A 23271-nucleotide genomic window follows, 5' to 3' on the forward strand; every position below is an offset into this window, starting at 1 on the left:
AGCACTTTGCAGCGATTGCGCTGACTTAGTTACCCCCCTAAAATGACTTTATAGGCCACTTTTCAAACCATTGTACAATATACAAAACAATATACACCATTAATTACAGTGGATTTATCTACCAAGGCTCTAGACATAAAACTGGTTCTAACTAGAGAAGTGCGGGTTCGGTTTTATTCGGTTATTATCGGCAAATAGCGCAAGTTTGGATTTACCTTATTGGCTATCCAAAACACGTAAGATTCGGACAGCCAATATGATGCCGTTTTTGAGATCCGAACATATCCGAGTAGAACCGAACCGCACATTTCTAGTTCTAACGGGTACCTCAGTTATTCAACCTTTATCTGTCAATTGATTCCACTTTATTTCCAGATTTGTTAAGCCATTGAAATCTAACTTCCTTTGGAATTAATTAAATGGTCTTTGCTGCTAAACATTATATATTAAACATGTGTGAATTCCAATTTCTATAGCTTTCAGTTTGAAAAATTTAATAATATTGCCCTGGCCTTACAATCACTGGTTGGAAAATTAGTACATAAACTTTGTCTTGTGTGACTTTTATATTATGTAAATGAAACAAGCACACACTCAGGCTCTCTAGCATCACAAAACATGGTGCTGATTCAGCATTGCACACAAGTACAATGCTGAACGCAGATTGCCAATTATCGGTAATCTGCGCCTGCACAGGACCCATTCTGCAAGTGTGCAGAATGGGTCCTGAGTAATCGCAAGTAGTCCCTTCAATGCCTTTGCCTGATTGACAGGAAGAGGCATTTAAGAGGCGGTGCGGGGGCGTGGTCCGCTGGCGTTCCCAGAAATGGGCGTTTCCGCCTTGTTTTCCAGGAGTGGCAAGGGACTGCGTCGACGGACACAGTTTCCTGGTCTTGTAAGCCTTCTATCCTGAGAAAGTTGAGGCTTACTCAGCTGGCCAGAGGCCTGGCGCCATTCACCATCGCGACCACCGATGGTCACGATGGTGATCCCAGCCTGCGACCTCGGTCGCAGTGCTGGGATCGCAAATGCAGCAGGGGCTGTCATACACCTCCTGCTGCATTTGCTTGTTTCTAAAGATTGAATTGCAAGCTGCATACTTGCAGCTTTGCAATTCCGTCCGATGCTGAATCACCCCCCATATTTGCTGTTGGTCTATAACAATTGCCTTGTGTTTATAGTGATGATGTATCATCTTTTTTTTTTCCTTCCCATTGTTATAAGGTGGAAGCGCAGATAATGTATTGTCTCAAATAGCAGCCCAGAGAAAGAAAGCGGCTAGTTTATCTGAGCAGAAAAAAACACAGAGACACAGCCCAATCAACACAACCTGTGGATCCACTATCCCTGGGCAACAAGGTGTCCTCCCTACTAGCAATGGGCTTCTACCAAAGGTAAAAATACTTTCATTCTAAATAAGGTGTTTACGTGGTAAATGGTGTATTTCACACTGCGGGCTTGATTTTTACAGTAGGCTAGAATTTTGCTGCAGGATCATGGGTGTAAACATACAGCCATAAAATTGCAGCCTAACGTGTATTGTGAGATGTACATATCTTATGCACAGAAAGTATAGAAACAACAGTCATCTTTAATATAAGGACGCCAGCCATATCTATACTGTTAAAAAAAAAATAATAATAATATACTGGTGTGTCCCTCCCTTCAGTCTACCCACCTTTTGAGTCAAACAGCCCACTGTTGAATAGCACTGGGGCTCATCTTGGCACCCTTGGGACAGTGGGTGCCAGGCTAATAGCGCAGAGTGGAAAATAGATAAGGCACTATTGTTGTGGTTCCCTGGTAGCTATTAGTTGCCGGCACTTATAGAATTGGCTGCCAGAGCATGCTGTCGATTGTAGAATGATCAGCATCCACATGTAGCCAGTAACTCCACAATAACAGGGGATAAAGGGAAACAAAAATATAGACACCGCCTTTTTTTTTTTGGAGGTGCAGAGGTATATTAAGACTAATTTTCAGCATTTTTGAGAGTTAGATGGCTGCAAATGTGGCCCTTCAAGAATGTCAGGTTGCCCATCACTGCTGTAAGTACTATATTGACAAACTTCATGTTCTAGTGGGACACTGAAATCATTGTAGGATATGAGTGCAATGTACATAATGTTAAATACTGTAATTATTTCTCCGCGTCCATCTGAGGACCACAGCTCACCATGGGGTTGGAGTTAGGCCTCAGGAGTGAGCACTTTATGTTGGTTAATTATGTTCTTTAATTATTTAATTAAGCTTCTACCCTACAAACTGCTGCACGGATAGCAGTATAGATAGCAAGGGTCTTTGGCCCTCATTCAGAGCCGTACGCTCTGAGCAGAGCGCACGCTCTGAATGAGGGCCGTCCTCCATAACTATGGAGCGTCCCCCTAGACGCTCGTATAGCTGTGGGTCACCACCCACAGCCTATACGAGCGTGCAGTTTGATGGCCGCGATGGTCGTGACCATCGAAACTGCGAGCCGGAGCCTGCGGTTGAGGTTTTCAACCGCAAGGCCCGGAGTGATTTTGGCTCTATCAGAGCCAAAATCACTCCCACTGACATCACTAGTGATGTCAGTGGGCCGGCTTCTGACGGGAGGCGTTCCCTTGGGAACGCCCCCGTCAGGGAGGCACGCCCCCGGCACGCCCACCAAAGGGGGCGTGCTGTCAATCAACATCGACAGCACGCCCCCTTTGATCAGACACAACGAGCGAAGGACTTTCCTTCGCTCGTCGCGTCTGGCGCATGCGCACGACGGAGCTCCCTCCGGACAGCCGCTTGCGAGTGGGTCTGAATCAGGGCCTTTATTTTTTTTCTCTGTTAGCTAGAATGAGCCCATCTAAAGAATAGGTAGATTACTTCATTTTTTTAACCCCTGAAAATGAGTATTCGATGTCCTGGACTTCCTCCATCAGAGGAAGTTAATCACTGTGCTGCCAAGGTCATAGTCATGGCTGTTAGGGCTCACGGCTGTTGGTCAAATCAGTAGCCAGCCATGATATTCAGTGGTTGGTTCACTGCCTTGACAGGAAGGAGGCTATGATGAAAGTGTGCAGCCTTCAGCATTCCTGGAGAGGAGTGGGATAGAACGGTGAGGGAATTCCAGTGGCAGGCACGGCTGTGGATAGGGGATTGAAAAGCAGGGCAGACATAGTCTACTCAGCTGTCAGACATCAATCATGGCGGCACATCTATGGTGTTACAGGGAAAGACGCCAGGTTCAAAATAAAGGGAAGGGCTTCCGCAGCTAACAAGCTGCATAGGGGTGCACAAGTATAGAAACACTATGGGCCAAATGTAATAGGTAGTCTGTTTTGGTAAATTGCGAGTTTGGTGCTAAACTCGCAATTTTTCACAACTCTCCAATGTGATAGGGTGTCTGTTCACTAAAACTCAAATTTTTCAGAGTTACTAAAACTCTCCATTCTCAAACTCGCATCCAGATGTTTTCACATTGAAAACAATCAACTCGCCCAATGTAATAGGGTGTCTGTTTCAGACTCGCAAAAAAAGATTACCAAAAGTCCCCAAATAATAGACCTGCTTCAGGCTAGCGAGTACATCCTGAGCAGGTCAGATTAACACAGAAACATGCACATATCCATGAGATATGTACATGTTTCTGTGTGTACTTATCTTAAATGTTATAAAAAAAAAAAAAAAACGTGCACCCCCTCCCCAAAAGCATAACCAGCCCCGGGCTTTATAAAGCCTGTTCTGGTTCTAAAAATACAGGGGCAAAAATGTGTAGGGGGCCCCTGTATATTAAGAACCCGCACAGGGCTTTGTTGAGCTGGTCCTGGTTCTGAAAAATCAGGGGACAAAACGAGTAGGGGTCCCCTGAAAATTCCTGAGCCAGCACCGAACTCTTTCTAGCTCGGGGATAATGCCACAGCCAGGGAAAACCTTTCACCGGTTTCCCCGGCCAAAGCATTATTCCTGACTGCTAGTCAGTCCAGGCCGGGGATCCCTGGGGAGTTGGGTATCCCCCAATAAAGGGGTACCCCTCTCCAGGGCACCCCAGGCCTAGACTGATAGCCCGGGGCTATCTCCGGCACCCTAGGGCGGTGGGTGCCGGGTTGATAGTGTAAAGTGAAAGTGTAAAATTAAATTTACCATATTGTCTTTATTTGTAGAACCACAAGTACCAGCAAGCCTCCCCTGCATGCTGGTATTTGGAGAACCACAAATACCAGCATGCGGGGCATTACGGGCCCGCTGGCACTTGTAGTTCCACAACTAAAGAAATACGTAAATAAACAAACTTACACCGTGAAAGTATAATTTTAATAAAACATACATGCACACTCACACTCACACATACCTAGTATCCGAAGTAATCCATAGGGGTGTACCTGAAAAAAAAATCCATACTCACCTCTCCTATGCGTAGATCACATCCTCTTGTCCAAGTAGGCAATCCAGGGGTTAAAATAAAAAAACGAAAAAAACCCGATCCATGCCGGACACAGCAAAGGTATGTGTGTACACATACCTTTGCTCCGCGTAAATGATGGGGCACACGTGTGCCCCGTCAGTGCAGGGGCCGCCAGCCAATCACGGAGCATCTCCGTCGGAGCAGCTCCCTGATTGGCTGAATGCGGCCAGCCTGTGTCTCCCATAGACGTCTATGGTGAGAAATGCCCATAGCCGTCTATGGTGGGAGCCGCTACATAGTAACCGCAAGATTAATTGATGTTAATCTTGTGGTTATATCAATGATACAATGTCGCGAACTCTGACGCTAGCAGAGTTGCACGGGACCTGGCAGCTCACTATTATCTGGCATATCACATTTCATGGCATATTGAGGCTAGATGAGCAAGGACACATCTGTAAGCAGGGTTTTTCCTGTGCAAATGCAAGGTCAAATTACCAGTGGGACAGGTGGATCTTTGTTTCTGTTGTGCTACATGTGAGGAAAGCCATGATTACAACCAACTGTGGTAAGCCAAGCAGAGATGGTGGAGGAATTGACTCGCTGGCCAAAATTATTGTTTTGACCATGTGAAATGAGGTGGCGATAGAAAGTGTCCCTCAGATAAAGGTCTCTCCCCCTGAGTGTAGATGGAAAGAATTGGCGAGGCCTAGTACGTCTGAGGCCGCTGAAGTTCCGGCATGTGATTGGACAAGAAGCAGATTTTTCTACATCAGGGTCCATAGGGTATCCACAGGATACCTTGGGGTATAGGTGATGACGTCAGGCATCGGGCACCACAGTTAAAGTTTTCAGTCTCCCAGGATGCACTAGGGTCCCCCTCCTATACCCCGCCCCCGAGCCAAGGCATCTCAGTTTCGTTTGGTGCCCGGCCGGAGTCAGATGCACCTGTTAGAGGGGGGCTAAGAAGAGCCCCTGAAGTTTTCTACAATGCAGCTGTGGCTGCACATCTGGAAGTACAGCATGGACAGTCAGTACTGACGTCCATGCTGTCTTCCCTACACCCCCGCCGGTACCAGAACGCCGGTACCGATCCGGGGATGCTGGTAAGCATCTGGGGTCACAGCTAGCGGTGACCCCAGATGTTTGGGACCATGGCCGGATCTAAGGGGGACAACAAGGTAAGCAGCGGTGGGACCCTGCTGAACATGGTCCAGAGTCCCCAGGCAGGGGGCTCCCTGGGGACTGGCTGCAGCGTGGAGCAGGTACTAACCTGCGCTTCCACTACCCCCCTGGGACAGCGGACCGCGGCAGAGCGGTAGCACTGCGGCGTCCCAGGGGTTAAATGCATGTCAGGGGAGCGCGCCTTCCCTGTCTCACAGCCGGCGCCTCCCCCGCTGCACACAGCCCTCTCTGCACACGCCGACTGGCCCTGTGGCAGCGCTCCTCCCCCAGGCCGGCCTCCTCTATGCTCCTCGGTGGCCATCTTTCTCAACGCATGGTGAACGCTGCTGGAAGCTTGAAACAGAGGCATCGCGGTCTGGGTCCCCCGGCATACCTCTCCTCCGCTTGGTCAGGTCTGTGTATGCAGCGCTGTGTCCTACCAGGCTCTGTGTCTGAGTAGTTGAGTATCAGCGCTGATAGTGCAAGAATTGAATTTCTTTGCATTGTATGTGACTTCTGCTACCGCTGCTGCCTGTACTTTCATTTTCTTCTGTCAGCCATTTCACTGTCCCTGATCTTTCTGCTAAAGCCCTTGCGGTGCGGTGATTGCAGGGTGGTCTCACACTATACTAACAAGTATCAGTGAGAGTGGTCACATACTTACCATCATGTCTGAGGGTGACTTTCCTCTCCAGCTTATGTGTACTACGTGTAAGGTACCAATAGCGGAGGGGGAGGGTAGCGCGGAGGGGCTATGTCGGCAGTGTTATTTATTGGCGCGGCCAATTACTGTCACGGCACCAGTACAGGAGCCGCCCTGGGCTTGTTTCACCAAAGCGCTTACAACCCTGGTGGGCCAGTTAGCTCCGCAGCCTGCGTTCTCACAGATGGGATTGTCCCAGCAGTCAGTGGTGTCGTCACCCATGCAGGGTTTCCCGAGACAATTGATGGTACCCCACAGTCTCCCTATTTCCCCTCCACAGGTCTCTCAGGAGCCTGCGTGGGTTAATTCGCTGACAAGTTCTGTACAGCACTTGTTGGACGTATTACAAGGGGAGTCTGTGTTGCGGCCACATAAGCGGCCGGTGGCGTCTCTGTCTGCTCCTTATGAGGATGACGACGTGACGTCTGATGATAGGGAGATTCTGGATCTTTCGGACCAGGAACCTCTCCGTATTAAAGAGTCGGACACTAGGTCCAAGGTATATATTCCTGGACTTATTTGGGCAGTCCGCACAGCTTTAGTGATTGAGGACGAAGATCCTCCGGTGTCCAAATCTAAATATGCCTTTTTTAAGGATATTAAGGGTGACGCCACAGTGTTTCCTCTTTCGGGTCAGTTAGTGGACCATTTAGAGGAAGCGTGGAAACAGCCTGGCAAATGGTATCAGCCGCAGAGACGCTTGGTGGTAGCTTATCCGTTTGCGGATAATTATTTTTCTAAGTGGGAATCCCCTCCACAGGTGGATTCTCATGTGACACACCTAGTCCGTAGTGCCACATTGCCCATGCCCTCCATGTCTTTCCTGAAGGATGCTACGGACCGTAGGGTGGAGATCTGCCTAAAGTCCGTTTATTCCCTTGCGGGGGGGGGGGGGGCAGCTAGGCCGGCTATGGCCATTTGTTGGGTAGCCAGGGCTATGGAGCGCTGGGCTGATACTTTGGAGGCGTCTTTCGATTCCGACTGTTCGGCTGAGCAGACCGAGTTGATAGGCAATCTCCGGGACTCGGCCACTTATATCAATGAAGCGGCCTTGGATATCAGTACCCTGGCATCTCGGATTTCTTCGGCAGCTGTAGCTGCTCGTTGCACCTTATGGTTGCGATCTTGGAAGGCGGACGCTGATTCCAAAAAGGGCTTGGAAGCTTTGCCTTTTAATGGAGAAGTCCTATTTGGTCCGGACCTGGACAAAATTGTAGCCACGCAGGCGGCAGCCAAATCTGCATGTCTCCCATCTGCTGCAGTTCCTTCCAGTTCAGGTACGTCGTCCTTTCGGTCTTATAGGGCCCAGGGTAGGCCTAAAGCACAGTCCATTCCCCGACAGGCTGGCCCCAAAAAATCGGAAGCCCCGGAAGCAGGCCTGGAGTACCAGACGTCCGGCCCCTAAGCCAGATGACAAGCCTGCGGCCTGATGGTCCGGGCCTCCCTTTGGGGGATCCCAAAGTGGGAGGCCGCCTGCTGCAGTTCGCCAAGTGTTGGTCGGTTACCACGACAGACACTTGGGTTCTCGAGGTGGTTTCTCACGGGTACGCCCTCTCCTTTCGGCACAGGCCCCCGTCTCGATTCTTCACCACGGGTCTTCCATCAGACCGGAACAAAGCCTTGGAACTGCGGAAGGTTTTGTACACTATGCTCCAGGCTGGAATTATAGTGCCTGTTCCATTCTCCCAGAAGGGCCAGGGTTTCTATTCCAATCTGTTTTTGGTGCAGAAACCCAATGGGTCGTATCGTCCGATCCTCAACCTCAAAGCATCAACAAGTCTTTGCGGGTGCCGAGGTTTCGGATGGAGACCCTACGGTCCATCATTCTGGCGCTGGAACCTGGGGATTACATGGTGTCGTTGGACATACAGGACGCTTACCTGCATGTCCCTATTCTTTTACGTCATCAACAGTTCCTCAGGTTTGCAATCCGCAACGACCACTTTCAGTTCCGGGCGTTACCTTTTGGGCTGGCGACAGCACCACGTGTTTTCACCAAGGTGATGGCGGTCATGGCGGCTTCCCTGCGGCTGCAGGGAGTCCGCATGTTACCGTACTTGGACGACCTTCTGTTGGTGGCAGGATCTCCAGAGCTCCTTCTACGCCACTTGGACCTGACCATTGCGGTACTGCAACGGCACGGCTGGTTGATAAACTGGCAGAAGTCCACCCTGATACCGTCTCAGCAGATTCTGCACCTCGGAGCCTTATTGGACTCCGGACAGCAAAGGATCTTTGTGAGGGGAGAAAAGATCTCTGCCTTGCAGTTGAGGGTGCGCAGTTGTCTGCAGAATCGCCGGGTGTCTCTGCACTCGGCGATGAGGTTACTGGGCTCCATGGTGTCGGTATTCGACATGGTGGAATATGACCAGTTTCACTCCAGACCTCTGCAGCACTTGATCCTGTCCAAATGGAATGGACTGCCTCAGAGTCTCAAATCCCAGACGATGGTGCTCACTCCGGAGGTTCGCCTGTCCCTAGCCTGGTGGTTGCAGACGACCCATCTCAACAAGGGTCGTCCGTTCTGGGTGGCGAATTGGGTCCTGTTGACAACGGACGCCAGTCTTCGGGGCTGGGGAGCAGTCACGGGTCCACACTTGTTCCAGGGCAGGTGGACTCGGGCGGAAACAGAGCTTCCAATAAACATCTTGGAGCTCCGCGCGGTGTTCAATGCTCTCCAGCAGGCACATCAGGTTCTCCAAGGTCACCCAGTGCAGGTCCAGTCGGACAACGATACCACCATGGCCTACATAAATCGGCAAGGAGGAACCTGAAGTCGGGCGGCTCTCGTAGAGGTGTCCCGAATCCTGGTTTGGGCGGAGCGCATTCTCCCGGCCATATCAGCAGTATTCATCCCGGGAGTTCTAAACTGGGAGGCGGACTTTCTCAGTCGCCAGGACGTTCATCCGGGGGAATGGTCTCTGCACCAGACCGTCTTTCAACTGCTGGTGGACAGGTGGGGTCTTCCAGAGATCGACCTCATGGCGTCACGGCACAACAACAAGTTGCCGGTGTACGGGTCTCGCACAAGAGACGAAAAGGCGTCTCTGGTGGATGCTCTGTCCGTCCAGTGGACGTTCCGGTTTGCTTATCTGTTTCCTCCGTTTTCCCTTCTTCCACGGGTAATCCGGAAATTCAAACAGGAAGGAGGGACGCTCCTGTTGATAGCTCCCGCGTGGCCCCGGAGGCACTGGTTGTCAGACCTCCAGGGACTGTCCGTGGACATTCCTCTGCGGTTGCCGTTACGACCGGACCTCCTGTCACAGGGTCCTTGTCTTCACCCGGACCTGACTTGGCTGTCTTTGACGGCGTGGCTGTTGAGACGGCCATGTTAAGGTCCAGGGGGTTTTCCAGCTCTGTAGTGCAAACAATGCTAAGGGCTCGGAAACCATCCTCTGCAAGGATATACCATCGAATGTGGCATACGTTCTTCCAGTGGTGTCGACCGAGAGGTTATGCCCCTCGGGAGTTCTGTCTGTCTAGAGTGTTAGCTTTCCTACAGGCGGAACTGGACCATGGGCTTCGCCTTGCGTCTCTGAAGGTGCAGGTGTCTGCCCTGTCCGTCTGGTTCCATCGTAGGATTGCTGCAATCCCTGATGTGCACAGCTTTATGCAAGGTGTTCTCAGAATTCAGCCACCTTTTGTTCCACCGGTGGCACCTTGGGATTTAGCTGTGGTCCTGAGGGCTCTCCAGGGACCGCCGTTTGAACCACTGGGCTCAGTGGACCTCAAATGGCTGACAGCTAAAACAATTTTCCTTCTGGCCATTGCTTCGGCCAGACGTGTTTCTGACTTAGGAGCTCTCTCCCGTAGACCCCCTTTTCTGATTTTTCATAGGAACAGGGCGGTGCTGCGCACTCGTCCTGGTTTCCTTCCTAAAGTTGTTTCCAGCTTTCACATCAACGAGGAAATCGTTGTGCCGGCTTTTAACTCACCCGATCTTTCAGTGGGTGAGGCCACTTTGGATGTTGTGCGGGCCTTAAGGATTTATGTTGACCGCACTTCTTCGTTTAGGAAGTCGGACGCCTTGTTTGTCCTCTATAGCTTCCGTAAAAAGGGTTGGCCTGCTTCAAAGCAGACTTTGGCAGGCTTTATTCGTATGGCCATTTCAGAAGCGTATCTTCATGAAGGCCTTCCGGTTCCTTCCTCTGTGAGGGCTCATTCCACTAGGTCTGTGGGTCCTTCGTGGGCTGCTTGACGTGGTGCCTCTGCAGTCCAGATCTGCAAGGCTGCCACTTGGTCCTCAGTCCATACCTTTTTGAGTTATTACGCGTTTGACACCTTTGCCTCTCAGGATTCTTCCTTCGGGCGGCAGTGTCTCCTTTCTGCACAGGAGCGTCCCCACCCTTAAAGGATACTGCTTTGGGACATCCCCAAGGTATCCTGTGGATACCCTATGGACCCTGATGTAGAAAATATGAGATATGGTAAGAACTTACCTTTGTTATCTCTATTTCTACGAAGTCCATAGGGTTCCACAGGACTCCCGCCCTGTCGCACCTGTGCTGCAGATGGGCTTTGCTCTGGTCACCGGTTTTTCCGTCTCCCTCTGGTGAGAATGTGATTCTTGTGTGTGTCCAGATTTTTGTTCTCTCTCTTCCTTCTCCTCCTCCGGCCTATGGCTTGGTAAGTAACTGAGATGCCTTGGCTCGGGGGCGGGGTATAGGAGGGGGACCCTAGTGCATCCTGGGAGGCTGAAAATTTTAACTCTATGGTGCCCGATGCCTGACGTCATCACCTATACCCCAAGGTATCCTGTGGAACCCTATGGACTTCGTAGAAATAGAGATAACAAGGGTAAGTTCTTACCATATCTCATATTTTCTCTAGATGGGGTATACAAAGGCACTGAGAGGAAGAAGAAGATAGAAATTCCTTTATGGAAATATCAGGTACTGGCCACTGTGGGGAAAACCTGTATACTGCAGTGCGGCAATTTCTTGACCTACCAACTATGGAAGAACTAGTCATCCTCAGGAGACTTATTTAACAAAAAAAGGTGAAAAGCAAGAATTGTTCTTCACAGTTGAGAGAATTAATAGGTGAACCTTGCAGTACGGAGTATGGAGTACGGTAGTTCAGAGAAAAGAGCCCCATGCAGTAAGTGGTTGTGTATAAGAGGCATGTAAAACAACATAACAATAATTAAGAATTGATGAGGGGTGTTTCTTCCTTCTTTCTTTTTGTACACAGAGGCCATTGCCAGCTCGTTTAATCCCAATATATCTGAAGCAAATTATTCTATTTTTCATATAATAACTATCAGGTTATAAGTAACATAAATATATGAACTTCGCAAAGTGTTTACCAGAATTATATACCTTTTAAATCATTTGGATAATTTCCTTTCATAAAGATAACGATGCACACAAAGTGTTATAAGTAAAATGTTTTTATATATCAAATCAATCTTCATAAAATCAATGCTTGTTAACATACAATATAGACGATACAAAGATGAGAGTGAGAGAGAGAGAGAGAGAGAGAGAGAGAGAGAGAGAGAGAGAAAATGGCTGCTATGTGAGATTATGTGTGGGGGTTGTTGTTAAGGTTCATATCCTATTGTTCAAACCGCATGGTCTCTGAACACAAACTCCATTTTGAATGTCAGAAAAACCCTCATTGAAATCTCCCATAATGCCATAGTTAATTAAATATGCAAGCTGAATATCATATGCCAACACATCAGGCAAACACTGCATCATTTAATATTCCAACATGTACAACACAAGCTGATTCCAATATACAACAATACCATCCTACAACAGACCTCATCCAGTACCCACTAGACCGTAGGGAGGGGGAAGGGCCGAAGCACATGTTTTTCCTTTGTTTGCAAGCCTCATGATCCCTACTCCATTTTGAAAACTCACATTGAAGACTCCCATAATGCCATGTTCTGTAATACCAATATTCTCACCCACTACAACTGTGTGATATCTTTGGACCAAAACAGTACATTATATTGTATACTAGTGTCTAATATTTTCAACTTCCATGATATAACACTGATACTAGCCTATGATTACATCCACTATACTATACAAGCTTTTCAGATACTATAACGTTGTATAATACATATAAGCTGATTCCTCTGTAATCGTTAAAATACCAGTATACAACTCATAGTACACAATTCTATTATAGTACTATAAAGCATCCACCAACCACATGGACCAACTTCAATTTCCATTAGAGACATGGGGCCTGATTCAGACCCACTCGCGAGCGGCTGTCCGCTCGCAAGTGGGTCGATGTTATGCACTGAGCATGCGCACGACGGAGGGAGCTCCGTCGTGCGCATGCGCCAGACGCGACGAGCGAAGGAAAGTCCTTCGCTCGTTGTGTCCGATCAAAGGGGGCGTGCTGTCAATGTTGATTGACAGCACGCCCCCTTTGGTGGGCGTGCCGGGGGCGTGCCTCCCTGACGGGGGCGTTCCCACGGGAACGCCTCCCGTCAGAAGCCGGCCCACTGACATCACTAGTGATGTCAGTGGGAGTGATTTTGGCTCTGATAGAGCCAAAATCACTCCGGAGCTTGCGGTTGAAAACCTCAACCGCAGGCTCCGGCTCGCAATTTCGATGGTCGCGATGGTCTCGACCATCGCGGCCATCACAAAGCACGCTCGTATAGCCTGAGGGTGGTGACCCACAGCTATACGAGCGTCCAGGAGGACGCTCCATGAAAATGGAGCCCGGCCCTCATTCAGAGCGTGCGCTCTGCTCAGAGCGTACGGCTCTGAATGAGGGCCATGGTTCAATGGGGGAAGGGGGAGAGCACATGGAATTTCCTTTGTTCACACCACATGGAGGTAGCCATCTTTAACAAACTGCAGACTATCTTCCACGGTAACTAATACTTATACCAATCTATTTGAACTATAAAATCCCCAAACTATGACAGTACATAACTTCACAATACTATCACAATATGGCTAGCAATCCGCAACTCCCATGGAACCACAACCACTAGCTGATATCAAACAAATATATATCTACAGATTGCAATATTTTACCCAATTTCCATCTTAATCTTAACTACACAATGTTACAGTCAGACCACAAGAATACAACACACACTAAACCTATCTTTCTCAGACTATGCTATTGTTAAAGCACATGGTGGATCGTATGAACGAACTACAGTCTCCATTAAACACATGTGAATAGACAAAGACTACACCATATCATCCACTGTATGCATTGCTACATAAATCACTACAAACTATCTATATAAGCTATAAACAGATTAAATCAAACTAGTTACAAATACCCATATAGGCTAACCACTGTATAGTTTACTTAGCCATTTCCAGGTGTATTTAGTTCCATCTTGGCAGTCTTCTGGGGAGAAGTCTGCTGTCCTGTGTCTCCTTGCAAGAATGTGTGTTTCTCCAAGTGTGTGTGCCTGCATCTGAGTGAGATCCTTCCTGTGTCTCTGGGCCTGATTCAGTGCCGGACGCAATTAGCGCTCGCTCGTCCAGAAAATAGGGGTGGCTATTCAAATGAACCGTTCGCTATTTGCGGTCTGTTCACGCCTCTAGGTCTGAACGAGCAAACAAAACTTGCTGTCGTTTTTTGGATAAATACGCCCCCTGGCTGCTCGCATCCTACGTCATGTCCGCTATTTATTAGATTAATCGAGTACATCGACCAGGGTATGAACTGCTCGCTATTCTTGGGGTTGGTTTTTGCTACCACAATCTTGCGAGCAGTTCTGACTATAAAATAACCCAGTGACGTGGTCAATGACGCTGCTGTTTTAATTATGCACACCCATAAAACGCCCGTTTTGACCTTTAAGCACGCCTGCGTTCAGATATCCACTCCCCGTTTTCAAGCACCTTCCCCTGTTACCACCCACATATGCCTCTTTCTGTCACTCAAAATAGTAGGCATTCGCTATTTAGCGAACAAACGATTTTCGACCGCACTGGCTGGTTCACGCATGTGTATTACGATCCGTACGCATGCGCAGTTGGGCAAACATCGCTCGGAACGAGCGTACTGCCGCTTACGACCGGCTCTGAATCAGGCCCTCTGTGAGAACTTGGGCTATTGTTCTAAGCTTTCCTGTGTGAGACTAGCTATCTGTGAACTGTGGCTATATGTAAACAAATGCTAATTAGCTTGTATTGTGAGCTGGTTTCTGTTACCTCTATTGATATGCTGGAATAACCAGTTCTGTGTAAACTTGTTTGGGACCTGACTATCTCTGGAATATGTGAATTACACATATATATATATTTGATTCTAATTGTATAAGGAATTATTATTATTGATTTTAATATATACACTGTAACAAGAATAAAAAATGGTATTTTTTTCAATTAATTGGTGTTGATGTTGCTTGTTATTATACAATTCTATTATAGTTGTAGACTTACCATGTTGCGTTACAACAGTAACTCTTCCTCTTCTCCCCATCATGAAAGCAGCTCCCTATCTCATACATTTCCCCGCCCCCCATCCTTTGGTAGCTCAATTTCAAGCCACACGTTATTGTTGCCCTGGAGTTAGGACTTTGTATAGCTCCTCAGGTGGTACTCCTTTTGTGAGTACTACCCCATATTTGTAACTCCCATGTATGTTTTATCTCTGATGCTATATACCTCCCTATCCACTCTTATCATATTTTTCGGCTATCGCCCCTTCCCCAATCTTGTCGCACTCCTTCACGTTTCTATGCTCTTTAACACTTTATTTTCCTACACCCAGGGGATGCTGTTGCCCCCAAACAAGGCCACTTCGCTCTCCTGTTTCTCTTTTTTGCACCTCGCCGTGACACTTAAATCTTCTACTATTTGTCCTACTGTCAGTATACTTCCCATCGTTTACCCTTTTCCCCTAGAGGTGTTTTAGGCTCTATAGCTTACACCTCCCTGGACAACTGTCCGGAATCCTGTATACATTCCCCTCCTTTTTGTAGCTAGGGTTTTCGTGTCCAGACCCCGTTTTCTTCCCGTCCACTTCTCTCTGCCCCTCTGCTTTTTTTTTTTTTTATTAAAAGTCTACTTCTCCCTTAATGTATCTGACTCCAGCTGTTCCCCACTTGTTTAGGATGCTCATAAGTCCGTTACCTGAGTAACTTAATTGGCTTTGCTTCATATTGATTCAAGGAGCATAAATGCATCCTCCGGTCCTTACGGATCAGGTCCACCATTTAGAGTCTTTCCATAAACATACTCCTACGCACACCCTATATAAACAACTCTCCTCTGCAAAATCAGCACTCAACACAGTCCTATCTGAGAAATCTCTTAGGTGGCTGAGCCAGCGATTCTATGAAAAGAGCAACAAGGCAGTGTCGGTCGGTATCCTAACTCTCCTCCTCTCCCTACCCTAACCTCCCCCCCTCCCCACACTATAAACCTAACCCTCCCCCTAGAGTGCCTAACGCTAACCCTCCCCCTGCTACCTATTTTTGGGATTCTGGTGCAGGCATTCTGAGAGCCGGAATCCCCGCGGTCAGGGTCCCGTTTGCAGGGTATTGATCCATTTGGTCTCACTTCTTTTTAGTGCATTAACTAGATACCCTTCACTCCAGTGAGGGGTGACTTCCTGTATGGCCTGAATTTTAGTCCTTCTTGGTCCTTATTATGAGCCTCTGGATAGTGTTGTGACACACTGTGAGTGTTGAGGTCCTTTATAATATAATGTAAATATGCTCTGCGATTCTTACCTTCAATTTTCTTTTGGCTTGCCTCATACTGTATATTAATGTCTGCATGAGCATTCCAATAAATATATTATTCCTTTCGTGTTACATGACATTTAGGCCCTCATTCAGAGCCACTCGCTAGCGGCAGTACGCTCGTTCCGAGCGATGTTCGCACATCTGCGCATGCGTACGGTTTTTAGTACGCATGCGCGAACCAGTTAGTGCGGCTGAAAATCGTTTGTACGCAATATAGCGAGTGCCTGCTATTTTGAGTGACAGAATGAGGTGTATGTGGGTGGTAACAGGGGAAGGTGCTTGAAAACGGGGAGTGGAGATCAGAATGCAGGCGTGCTTAAAGGTCAAAACGGGCGTTTTATGGGTGTGCATAATTAATTCAGCAGCGTCATTGACCACGTCACTTGGTTTATTTTTACTCAGAACTGCTCGCAAAATAGCGGTTGAAAAAACCAACCACAAGAATAGCGAGCAGTTCATATCCTGTTCGATGTACTCGATTAATCTAATAAATAGCGGACATGACGTATGGTGCGAGCGGCCAGGGGGCGTTTTTAACAAATAAACGAGCGTATGTTTTGCTCGCTCGTTCAGACTTAGAGGTGTGAACAGACTGCAATGTGCGAACGGATCATTTGAATAGCCACCCCTTGTTTTTGAACGAACGAACGCAAATAGCGAACGGCTCTGAATGAGGGCCTTAGTCTTTGATTTGAAATGTCTATTTTGTTTGATTTGCCTGATATTCCTGGATCGGTCTGGTAGTCTTTATTTGATTATTTTTACAAGCAATACAATTCAGTCAGAAATGATGGCCTTTCTGTGTAGTTTTAGGTTGTTGAATTTCCAACGGAAATGATGTTAATGATGTTAATTCTTGTTTAAGACTCTTAGCTTTTCTCTTGCAGCAAGGCTGGGGAACACTGGACAATGGGATTGTAGGTTGGGGCTGGATGCTTTCCCCAGGCAGGGGAGTAGCACTTGAGGCAGAGAGGGAGTGAAGCCATGGATCAGGGGGGCGGAGCCTGTAGCTCCTGTCTTCCCCTGCACATACCAGCAGCAATAACTACAAACAGTCTGCTGCTTGCTACGAGGAGGATGGCTGCTGAGGGCTTATGCACCAGGCAGGGTGGGATCACGGCTGGTGCAGTTCTTTCCTCCCCTCCTCTCCTCTAGGAACGCTAAGTATATTAAATAAATATATATATATTTATATAAAATTTCTATATGTTTGTTTCTACGAGGTCCACAGGATTGACCTTGGGGGTATAGCTGGATCTGGATCCACGGGCACCACGCAGTTAAAGCTTTGCTGCGCCCAGGATGCACTGGGTCTATCCTCCTCTATACCCCACCCCAGCCACAGGCACATCAGTGTTAGTTGGTGCCCGGCCGGAGTTGAGTCACCTTAGCGCAGGGGGGGCTGCTTGGCAGCCCCTAAGGTTATTTTTAGAATTCTTTTATTATTTTTATTTTGACTCTTCAGAGCGGCAGCTTCAGACTGTCCATTGGACGTCTAAACTGCCGCTCCTACACCCTGCTGGCGCCGTGACGCCAGTACAGATCTAGGGATCGCGGCGGGACCCCAGAGTCTGTACTAGCACAGGCTCTGGGCTCTCCCTCGACTGCTGCCGGAGCGACGGGGATCAGGTAAGCCGCGGGTCACTGTTTGCGGTGACCCGCGTGTGTGCCTTATGCAGTCGCATGCCTCTCTGGGGATAGACCGGAGGCGCTAGCTAGTGGCTGCGGGCTCCTCATCTCCGGAGGCATACCACACGGGACCACCCGGGGTTTAAATGCTAGCCAGGAGAGAGAGCCTTCCCTGTTTAGCGGCTCCTCCCCTCAGCTCAGCGCGCCTTTCCGCTCAGGTCTGGCGACGCTGAGCTGCTTCCTCCTTCGGCCACTCCTCCTCTGAGGTCTCCGGCTGCCATCTTTTCTTGGGTGGGCAGCGCAGATCTCTCCAGGCAGTGTGTGGACGGATCCCCATGTGTACCTCTCCCCTGCAAAAGGTCAGTGTACACAGCACTATAGCCCTCCCAGTCACTGAATCTGGGCGGTTGATTGTAGTGACAAGGTGCAGTGAGTATTAACTCTCTGCATTGTATGTGACTTTTGCTAGTGCTGACTGTATCTGCTTTTTTCTCTTTACTGTCAGTCTATAACTATCCCTTTCCTTCTCCTACAGCCCTGGCAGGTGTGTGTGGGAAGGGCTTTTCAAGGATCTCACTTATATAAATTCACGTATTTGTGAGGTCGGTCACATACTGTGGTGTGCTACACGATGCCATATTTGTGGGCTTGTGTGCTGCATACTTGTGGGCACGCCAAGTGCTTCCCTGTTGTATTACTATATATATTTGGGTATATATATCTATTTTTTAGCATGTCTGATGAGGAAGTTGAGCGCTCTACAACTCCCAATCTTCTCGCCTGCAGATGCTGCGCTGCAGTGGGGAATATGGAGGATTTATCGCAGGATGGGTTGTGTGTGCGATGTCGTCAGTTACCTAGTCTCTCTAACCCCCCAACTTCGGGACAGGTTCCTCCTTGGGCGGTATTTTTGCAGGTGCTGGCCTCCATCGCGGCGGACTGGCGGTCCCGACTGCGCTCCCCCACAGGGGGTTACCCCAACCAGCCATCCCCCCTTCTCCAGGTGTACAGCAATTATTGCAGTCCTCCTGTGGGCCTCAGACAGTTCATCCATATGCGGGGTTCCCATGTATGTTCAGTCTCCTACGATGATGCAGCTGTACGTCATTCCCTTCTAGGGTCTCCCGCAAGCTAACCCACCGTGGGTGTATGTGTTCTCCAATTCTGTTGGGAGTTTGGTGGCCTCTTCTTCGGCTTTTCAAACCATGTTGTGTAATGACAAGCCTCACAAGGCGTCAAAACGCTCTGTTACGTCATCCCAGTCTGCACAGCTCAGTCATCAGCGCAATGCTACAGGCGCGCAAGCCGGCTTCCGCCATGATTTCCCACAGGGTGTGGCGTACTTATTTTTAGTGGTGTGAGTCCAGAAGCTACGATCCTCAATCGCCTCACTTCATTGAAAGTTAATGTGTCTGCATTTTCTGTGTGGTTCCAGCGTAGGATTGCTACTCTGCCTGATGTTCGCACCTTTTTCCAAGGTGTTCTCAGGATTCAACCTCGTTTTGTACCACCAGTGGCTCCTTGGGATTTGGCAGTGGTGCTTCGGGCACTGCAAGGTCCTCCATTTGAACCTCTTGAGTCGGTGGAACTCAAGTGGATGACACTTAAAACTATTTTTCTCCTGGCAATTGCTTCTGCCAGGTGAGTGTCAGAATTAGGAGCGCTTTCTTGCCTTGTTCTCCTTTTCTAACTTTTCACCTGGACAGGGCAGTGCTTTGCACCCGTCTGAGTTTTCTTCCTAAGGTGGTCTCTAAAGTTCCACATTATTCAGGAAATAGTTGTGCCGGCGTTTCAGTCACTTGATCTCTCGTCTGGTGAGGCTTCCTTAGATGTTGTCAGTGCTCTCAAAGTTTTTGTGGACCGGACTAGTTCCATTCGAAAGTCTGATTCTTCGTTTGTCCTTTGGTTTTCACAAGAGAGGTTGGCCTGCCAACAAACAAACTTTGACCCGTTGGCTTCGTTTGGTTATTTGTGAGGCTTATTCACAGGAGGGTTTACCTTTTCCGGCCTCTGTTAAGGCTGATTCCACTCGGTCTGTGGGTCCCTTTGGGCTGCTGGCCGTGGCGCCTCAGCTATTCAGCTGTGTAAGGCGGCCACTGGGTCTTCCATACAGACTTTTCTACGGTTCTGTAAGTTTGACACATTCGCCTCTCAGGATGCATCCTTCGGGCGCCGGATTCTCCTTTCAGCACAGGAGCGTCCCCGCCCTAGTTGTACTGTTTTGGGACATTCCCAAGGTCAACCCTGTAGACCCCTTAAGAAACCTGAAGTAGAAAACAAGAGATATGGTAAGAACTTACCTTTGTTATCTCTGTTTCTACGAGGTCCATAGAGTCCACAGGGCGCCCGCCCTCACGCACCTGGCTTCATATGGGCTATGTGGCTGGTCACCGGTTTTCCGTCTCCCTTTTCCATGAGTATGGTTCTTGTGTGTTCCAGTCTTCCTTCTCTCTGTTTTTATCTCCTCCGGCCTTGGCTACTTACTAACTGATGTGCCTGTGGCTGGGGCGGGGTATAAAGGAGGATGGACCCAGTGCATCCTGGGAGCAGCAAAACTTTAACTGCATGGTGCCCGTGGATCCAGATCCAGCTATACCCCCAAGGTCAACCCTGTGGACCCTAATGGACCTTGTAGAAACAGAGATAACAAAGGTAAGTTCTTACCATATCTCTTGTTATCACCTCTGCTGTATTGCTGGAAACATTATTTGCAAGGTCTGCCTCCAGTTACTCTACTGAGGTACACACAGAGTACTGCTGTGTACAACATGTGATGAGCTCGGTGCTAACACAGTTGCGGACTTGGCCGCACAGAGAAGTACACCTCTATGACACAGTTTGGCCCTCGCACAGTTCTCTGTATTTGCAGTTGCCCCTGTGGTTGTGACTGTGACGTATAAGAGAGAACTATGACAGCCTACTCTATACCCCGTCCGGAGGCAGGACATGGCTCTGAAGACAGTGGCGGTCTAAAGATTAGCAGTGGCCTCACCACACTGTGGTTAGGGCTACAGCCCTCACTGTGTGGAGTTTGTATGCATGGATGTTGCTGTATTCTGGATATTTTCTCCCATGCAGGGAGGTGACGGGCAGTTGCGCTTAGGGCCTTGTGTGTGTAGGTCCCTGTGACCCGCTGGCATTTGTGGTGGTGCATCCACCAGGGTCGGACCTGCATGGGCTGGGGCTCTCAGCAGGTCAGTGTGTGCCCTAGTGAAGCAATTGACGCTTCACAGGGAGAACAAGTTCGGGCTTGGTTATTCCCTTATCTCTGGCGCAGGCTTCTTTACCTCTATAGGGTCCCCAGCCAAGGTTTGTCCTGCTCTGGCTCTGTGCTTTGTAGCGGGCAGCGTCATGAATTAAGTTAGGTTCCTGGTGCAGGAATTCTATGCTGTGCGAGGCGCAGGTAGAAGGTGCTCTTGGAGGCGTCGCCCATTAGACGTTTCGCACAGGACCTTGCGCAGTTTTTGCACTGTCCCAGAGTATGAGGAGCTTCTGTCCTTTTCATTTCATTCTCTCTAGGAGGATTACATAGGGATTCCCCAGCAGTGGCTGTGGGTCTATACACGCATAGGTGACTTTGGGTGATCTCTCCAGTCTCCTCAGGAAGACTTAGGAGACGCCGGATTCAGAGAGCTCCGTTCCTCACACATAAGCTTCCAGCGCATTGGGTGTCCTAGGGAAGCACCTCCCACGGTAGTTATGGTGGTAGCCATTTAGATTGCCACTCGCCCTTCCTGTTCAAGGCTCAGTGCCCGGTGGGACCGTTGAGGACTGTTTTGTTATGTTCTAGGATCGTTATCTGGCCCTGGCGAACTGTGGTGCCAAGAGATACTGTATGGTCGCTTTTGCTGATGAATCCATCTAGGGGCTTCACAGGATTCGGCCTGGGATTCCCGGCTGAATTGGTGGGTCATTAGCGGCTGGTTCTGTGTGGGAGCCCAGGCAAGACATGGCACAGGTAGCTTCCAAGTTCAGCTATGGCTGGTTGGCTTGAAAGCCTTTTGGCTCCGGGCTTCGCATACGCATTCATTATCACTGTGTTCCTTACACTATCTTCTGTTTTGTAAGGACGTTCTCTTTTGGCCTCAACTGGATAATCCCCACCGGTCGGAAAAACGCTTTTCTGCCGGTTGACCGTCCTAACGGCGGGGTCCGAGTTTCCAAGGTTTCGCTCCTCCTTCAAGGTGGTAAGTCCTTGGAAGGTCAGTCTGATATGAGCCGAGTCTTCACCGGCAGGAGTTCGTTTTCTGGAGTGGCTGTTTTTCGTAACACTCTCCAAGGAAGCCTGGAGCCTAACGTATTGTCTCTCTCTACCCATTTCGCTTGAGACTGGAAAGGGCGGTTGCTCTGGTTCATTGACCGTTGAGTGACGTCTTCAGACAGCTGGGTGCTTGGCATCTTTCACTAGGGTTCCATCTGGGACCTCAGAGGTCCGCCACCAAGGCGGCGTTTATTGTTTTTTCACATCGCTCTTCCCGAGGAAGCGGCGTATGGGGTGACATTGTGCAGTGCTATCATTCCACTCCTCTTGCTGCTTCTGGGCCTGATTCAGAGCCGGACGCTATTTGCGAACGGTCGTTCAGAAAGAGGGGCCGGCTATTTAAATTGAGCGCTCGCTCTTTGCGGTCTGTTGACGCCTCTATGTCTGAGCAAGCGAACGAAACATGCGCTCGCTATTTTGTAAAGACTCCCCCTGGCCGTTCACATCATACGTCATCTCCACTATTTATTAGATTAATCGAGTACATCGAAAGGCGTCTGAACTGCTCGCAGTGCTTGTTGTAGGTTTTACTTCCCGCAATCACTGCGAGCAGTTCAGGCTAAAAGATAACCAAGTGACGTGGTCGATGACGCTGCTTTGTTAATTATGCACTCCCATTAAACGCCCGGTTTGACCGTTTGGCACGCCTGCGTTCGGATCTCCACTCCCCGTTTTCAAGCACCTTCCCCTGTTACCACCCACAAACGCCTCATTCTGTCACTCAAATTAGCAGGCCCTCGCTGTTTTGCGAGCGCACGATTTCCGACCGCAATTACTGGTTTGCGCATGCGCATTATGACCCATACGCATGCGCAGATGTGCAAACATCGCTCGGAGCGAGCGAGCGGCCGCTTACGAGCGGCTCTGAATCAAGCCCTCAGTTCCATCCCAGGTACGGAAAGGGGGTTTCTATGTCCTTCCTGGTTCGAATTCCGGACGGCTCATTCCGACCACTCCGGTCTCCTCGTGCCTTGGGCACCAGGGGGTGGGTAGTTCAGTTGGCATGAACTCCCTTAGATCAGGGTTCCACTGCGGAGAACAACAAATCCTCGCTAGAGGTTCAGTTTTGGGCAGGTCGTTATACTTCAGTGGATAATCGACTCAGTCCCCTGTCTATTCCTGGGCCCAGGCTCCGTGTGTTTGCAACACAATACGGCTGGTGCTGCCCGCATGGTGTGCACAGAACGGATCACAATTCAGATTCTGTTTGTGATGATACCTCGGCTTCACAGTTGCGGACCTTCCTAGGTTGCTTGTTTCACATACGTTCGGATCAGTGCTGTCTTCCGACTTTGCATGATCTCCCGGGTTGTCTGGTCTGCGCCTTCAATTCTGGGGGTGGCCTGTGACACCTCTCTCCAGCTGTGTTTTTCTTGCAGCGGACAGGAAACAGACCCTACCGACCTTGGTCCAAGGTTGGTCGGTGCTTCGTCGGTCAACCT

At 49.2% G+C, this 23271-nt stretch overlaps 1 protein-coding gene across 2 annotated transcripts in view; it reads left to right on the top strand.

Annotated features, from left to right (window-relative positions):
* Positions 1-23271, top strand: part of ANKS6 (ankyrin repeat and sterile alpha motif domain containing 6) — a 153432-nt gene that overhangs the window by 87279 nt on the left and 42882 nt on the right. For both annotated transcript variants that reach the window (XM_088442303.1, XM_088442302.1), the window contains exon 11: positions 1225-1394. In XM_088442303.1, the coding sequence (XP_088298429.1) occupies positions 1225-1394 (170 nt within the window). The remainder of the gene's footprint in view (positions 1-1224; positions 1395-23271) is intronic.

The sequence above is a fragment of the Taudactylus pleione genome, unplaced genomic scaffold (assembly GCF_031769625.1).
Source record: "Taudactylus pleione unplaced genomic scaffold, aTauple2 ptg000309l, whole genome shotgun sequence".
In the NCBI taxonomy this organism is placed as follows: domain Eukaryota; kingdom Metazoa; phylum Chordata; class Amphibia; order Anura; family Myobatrachidae; genus Taudactylus; species Taudactylus pleione.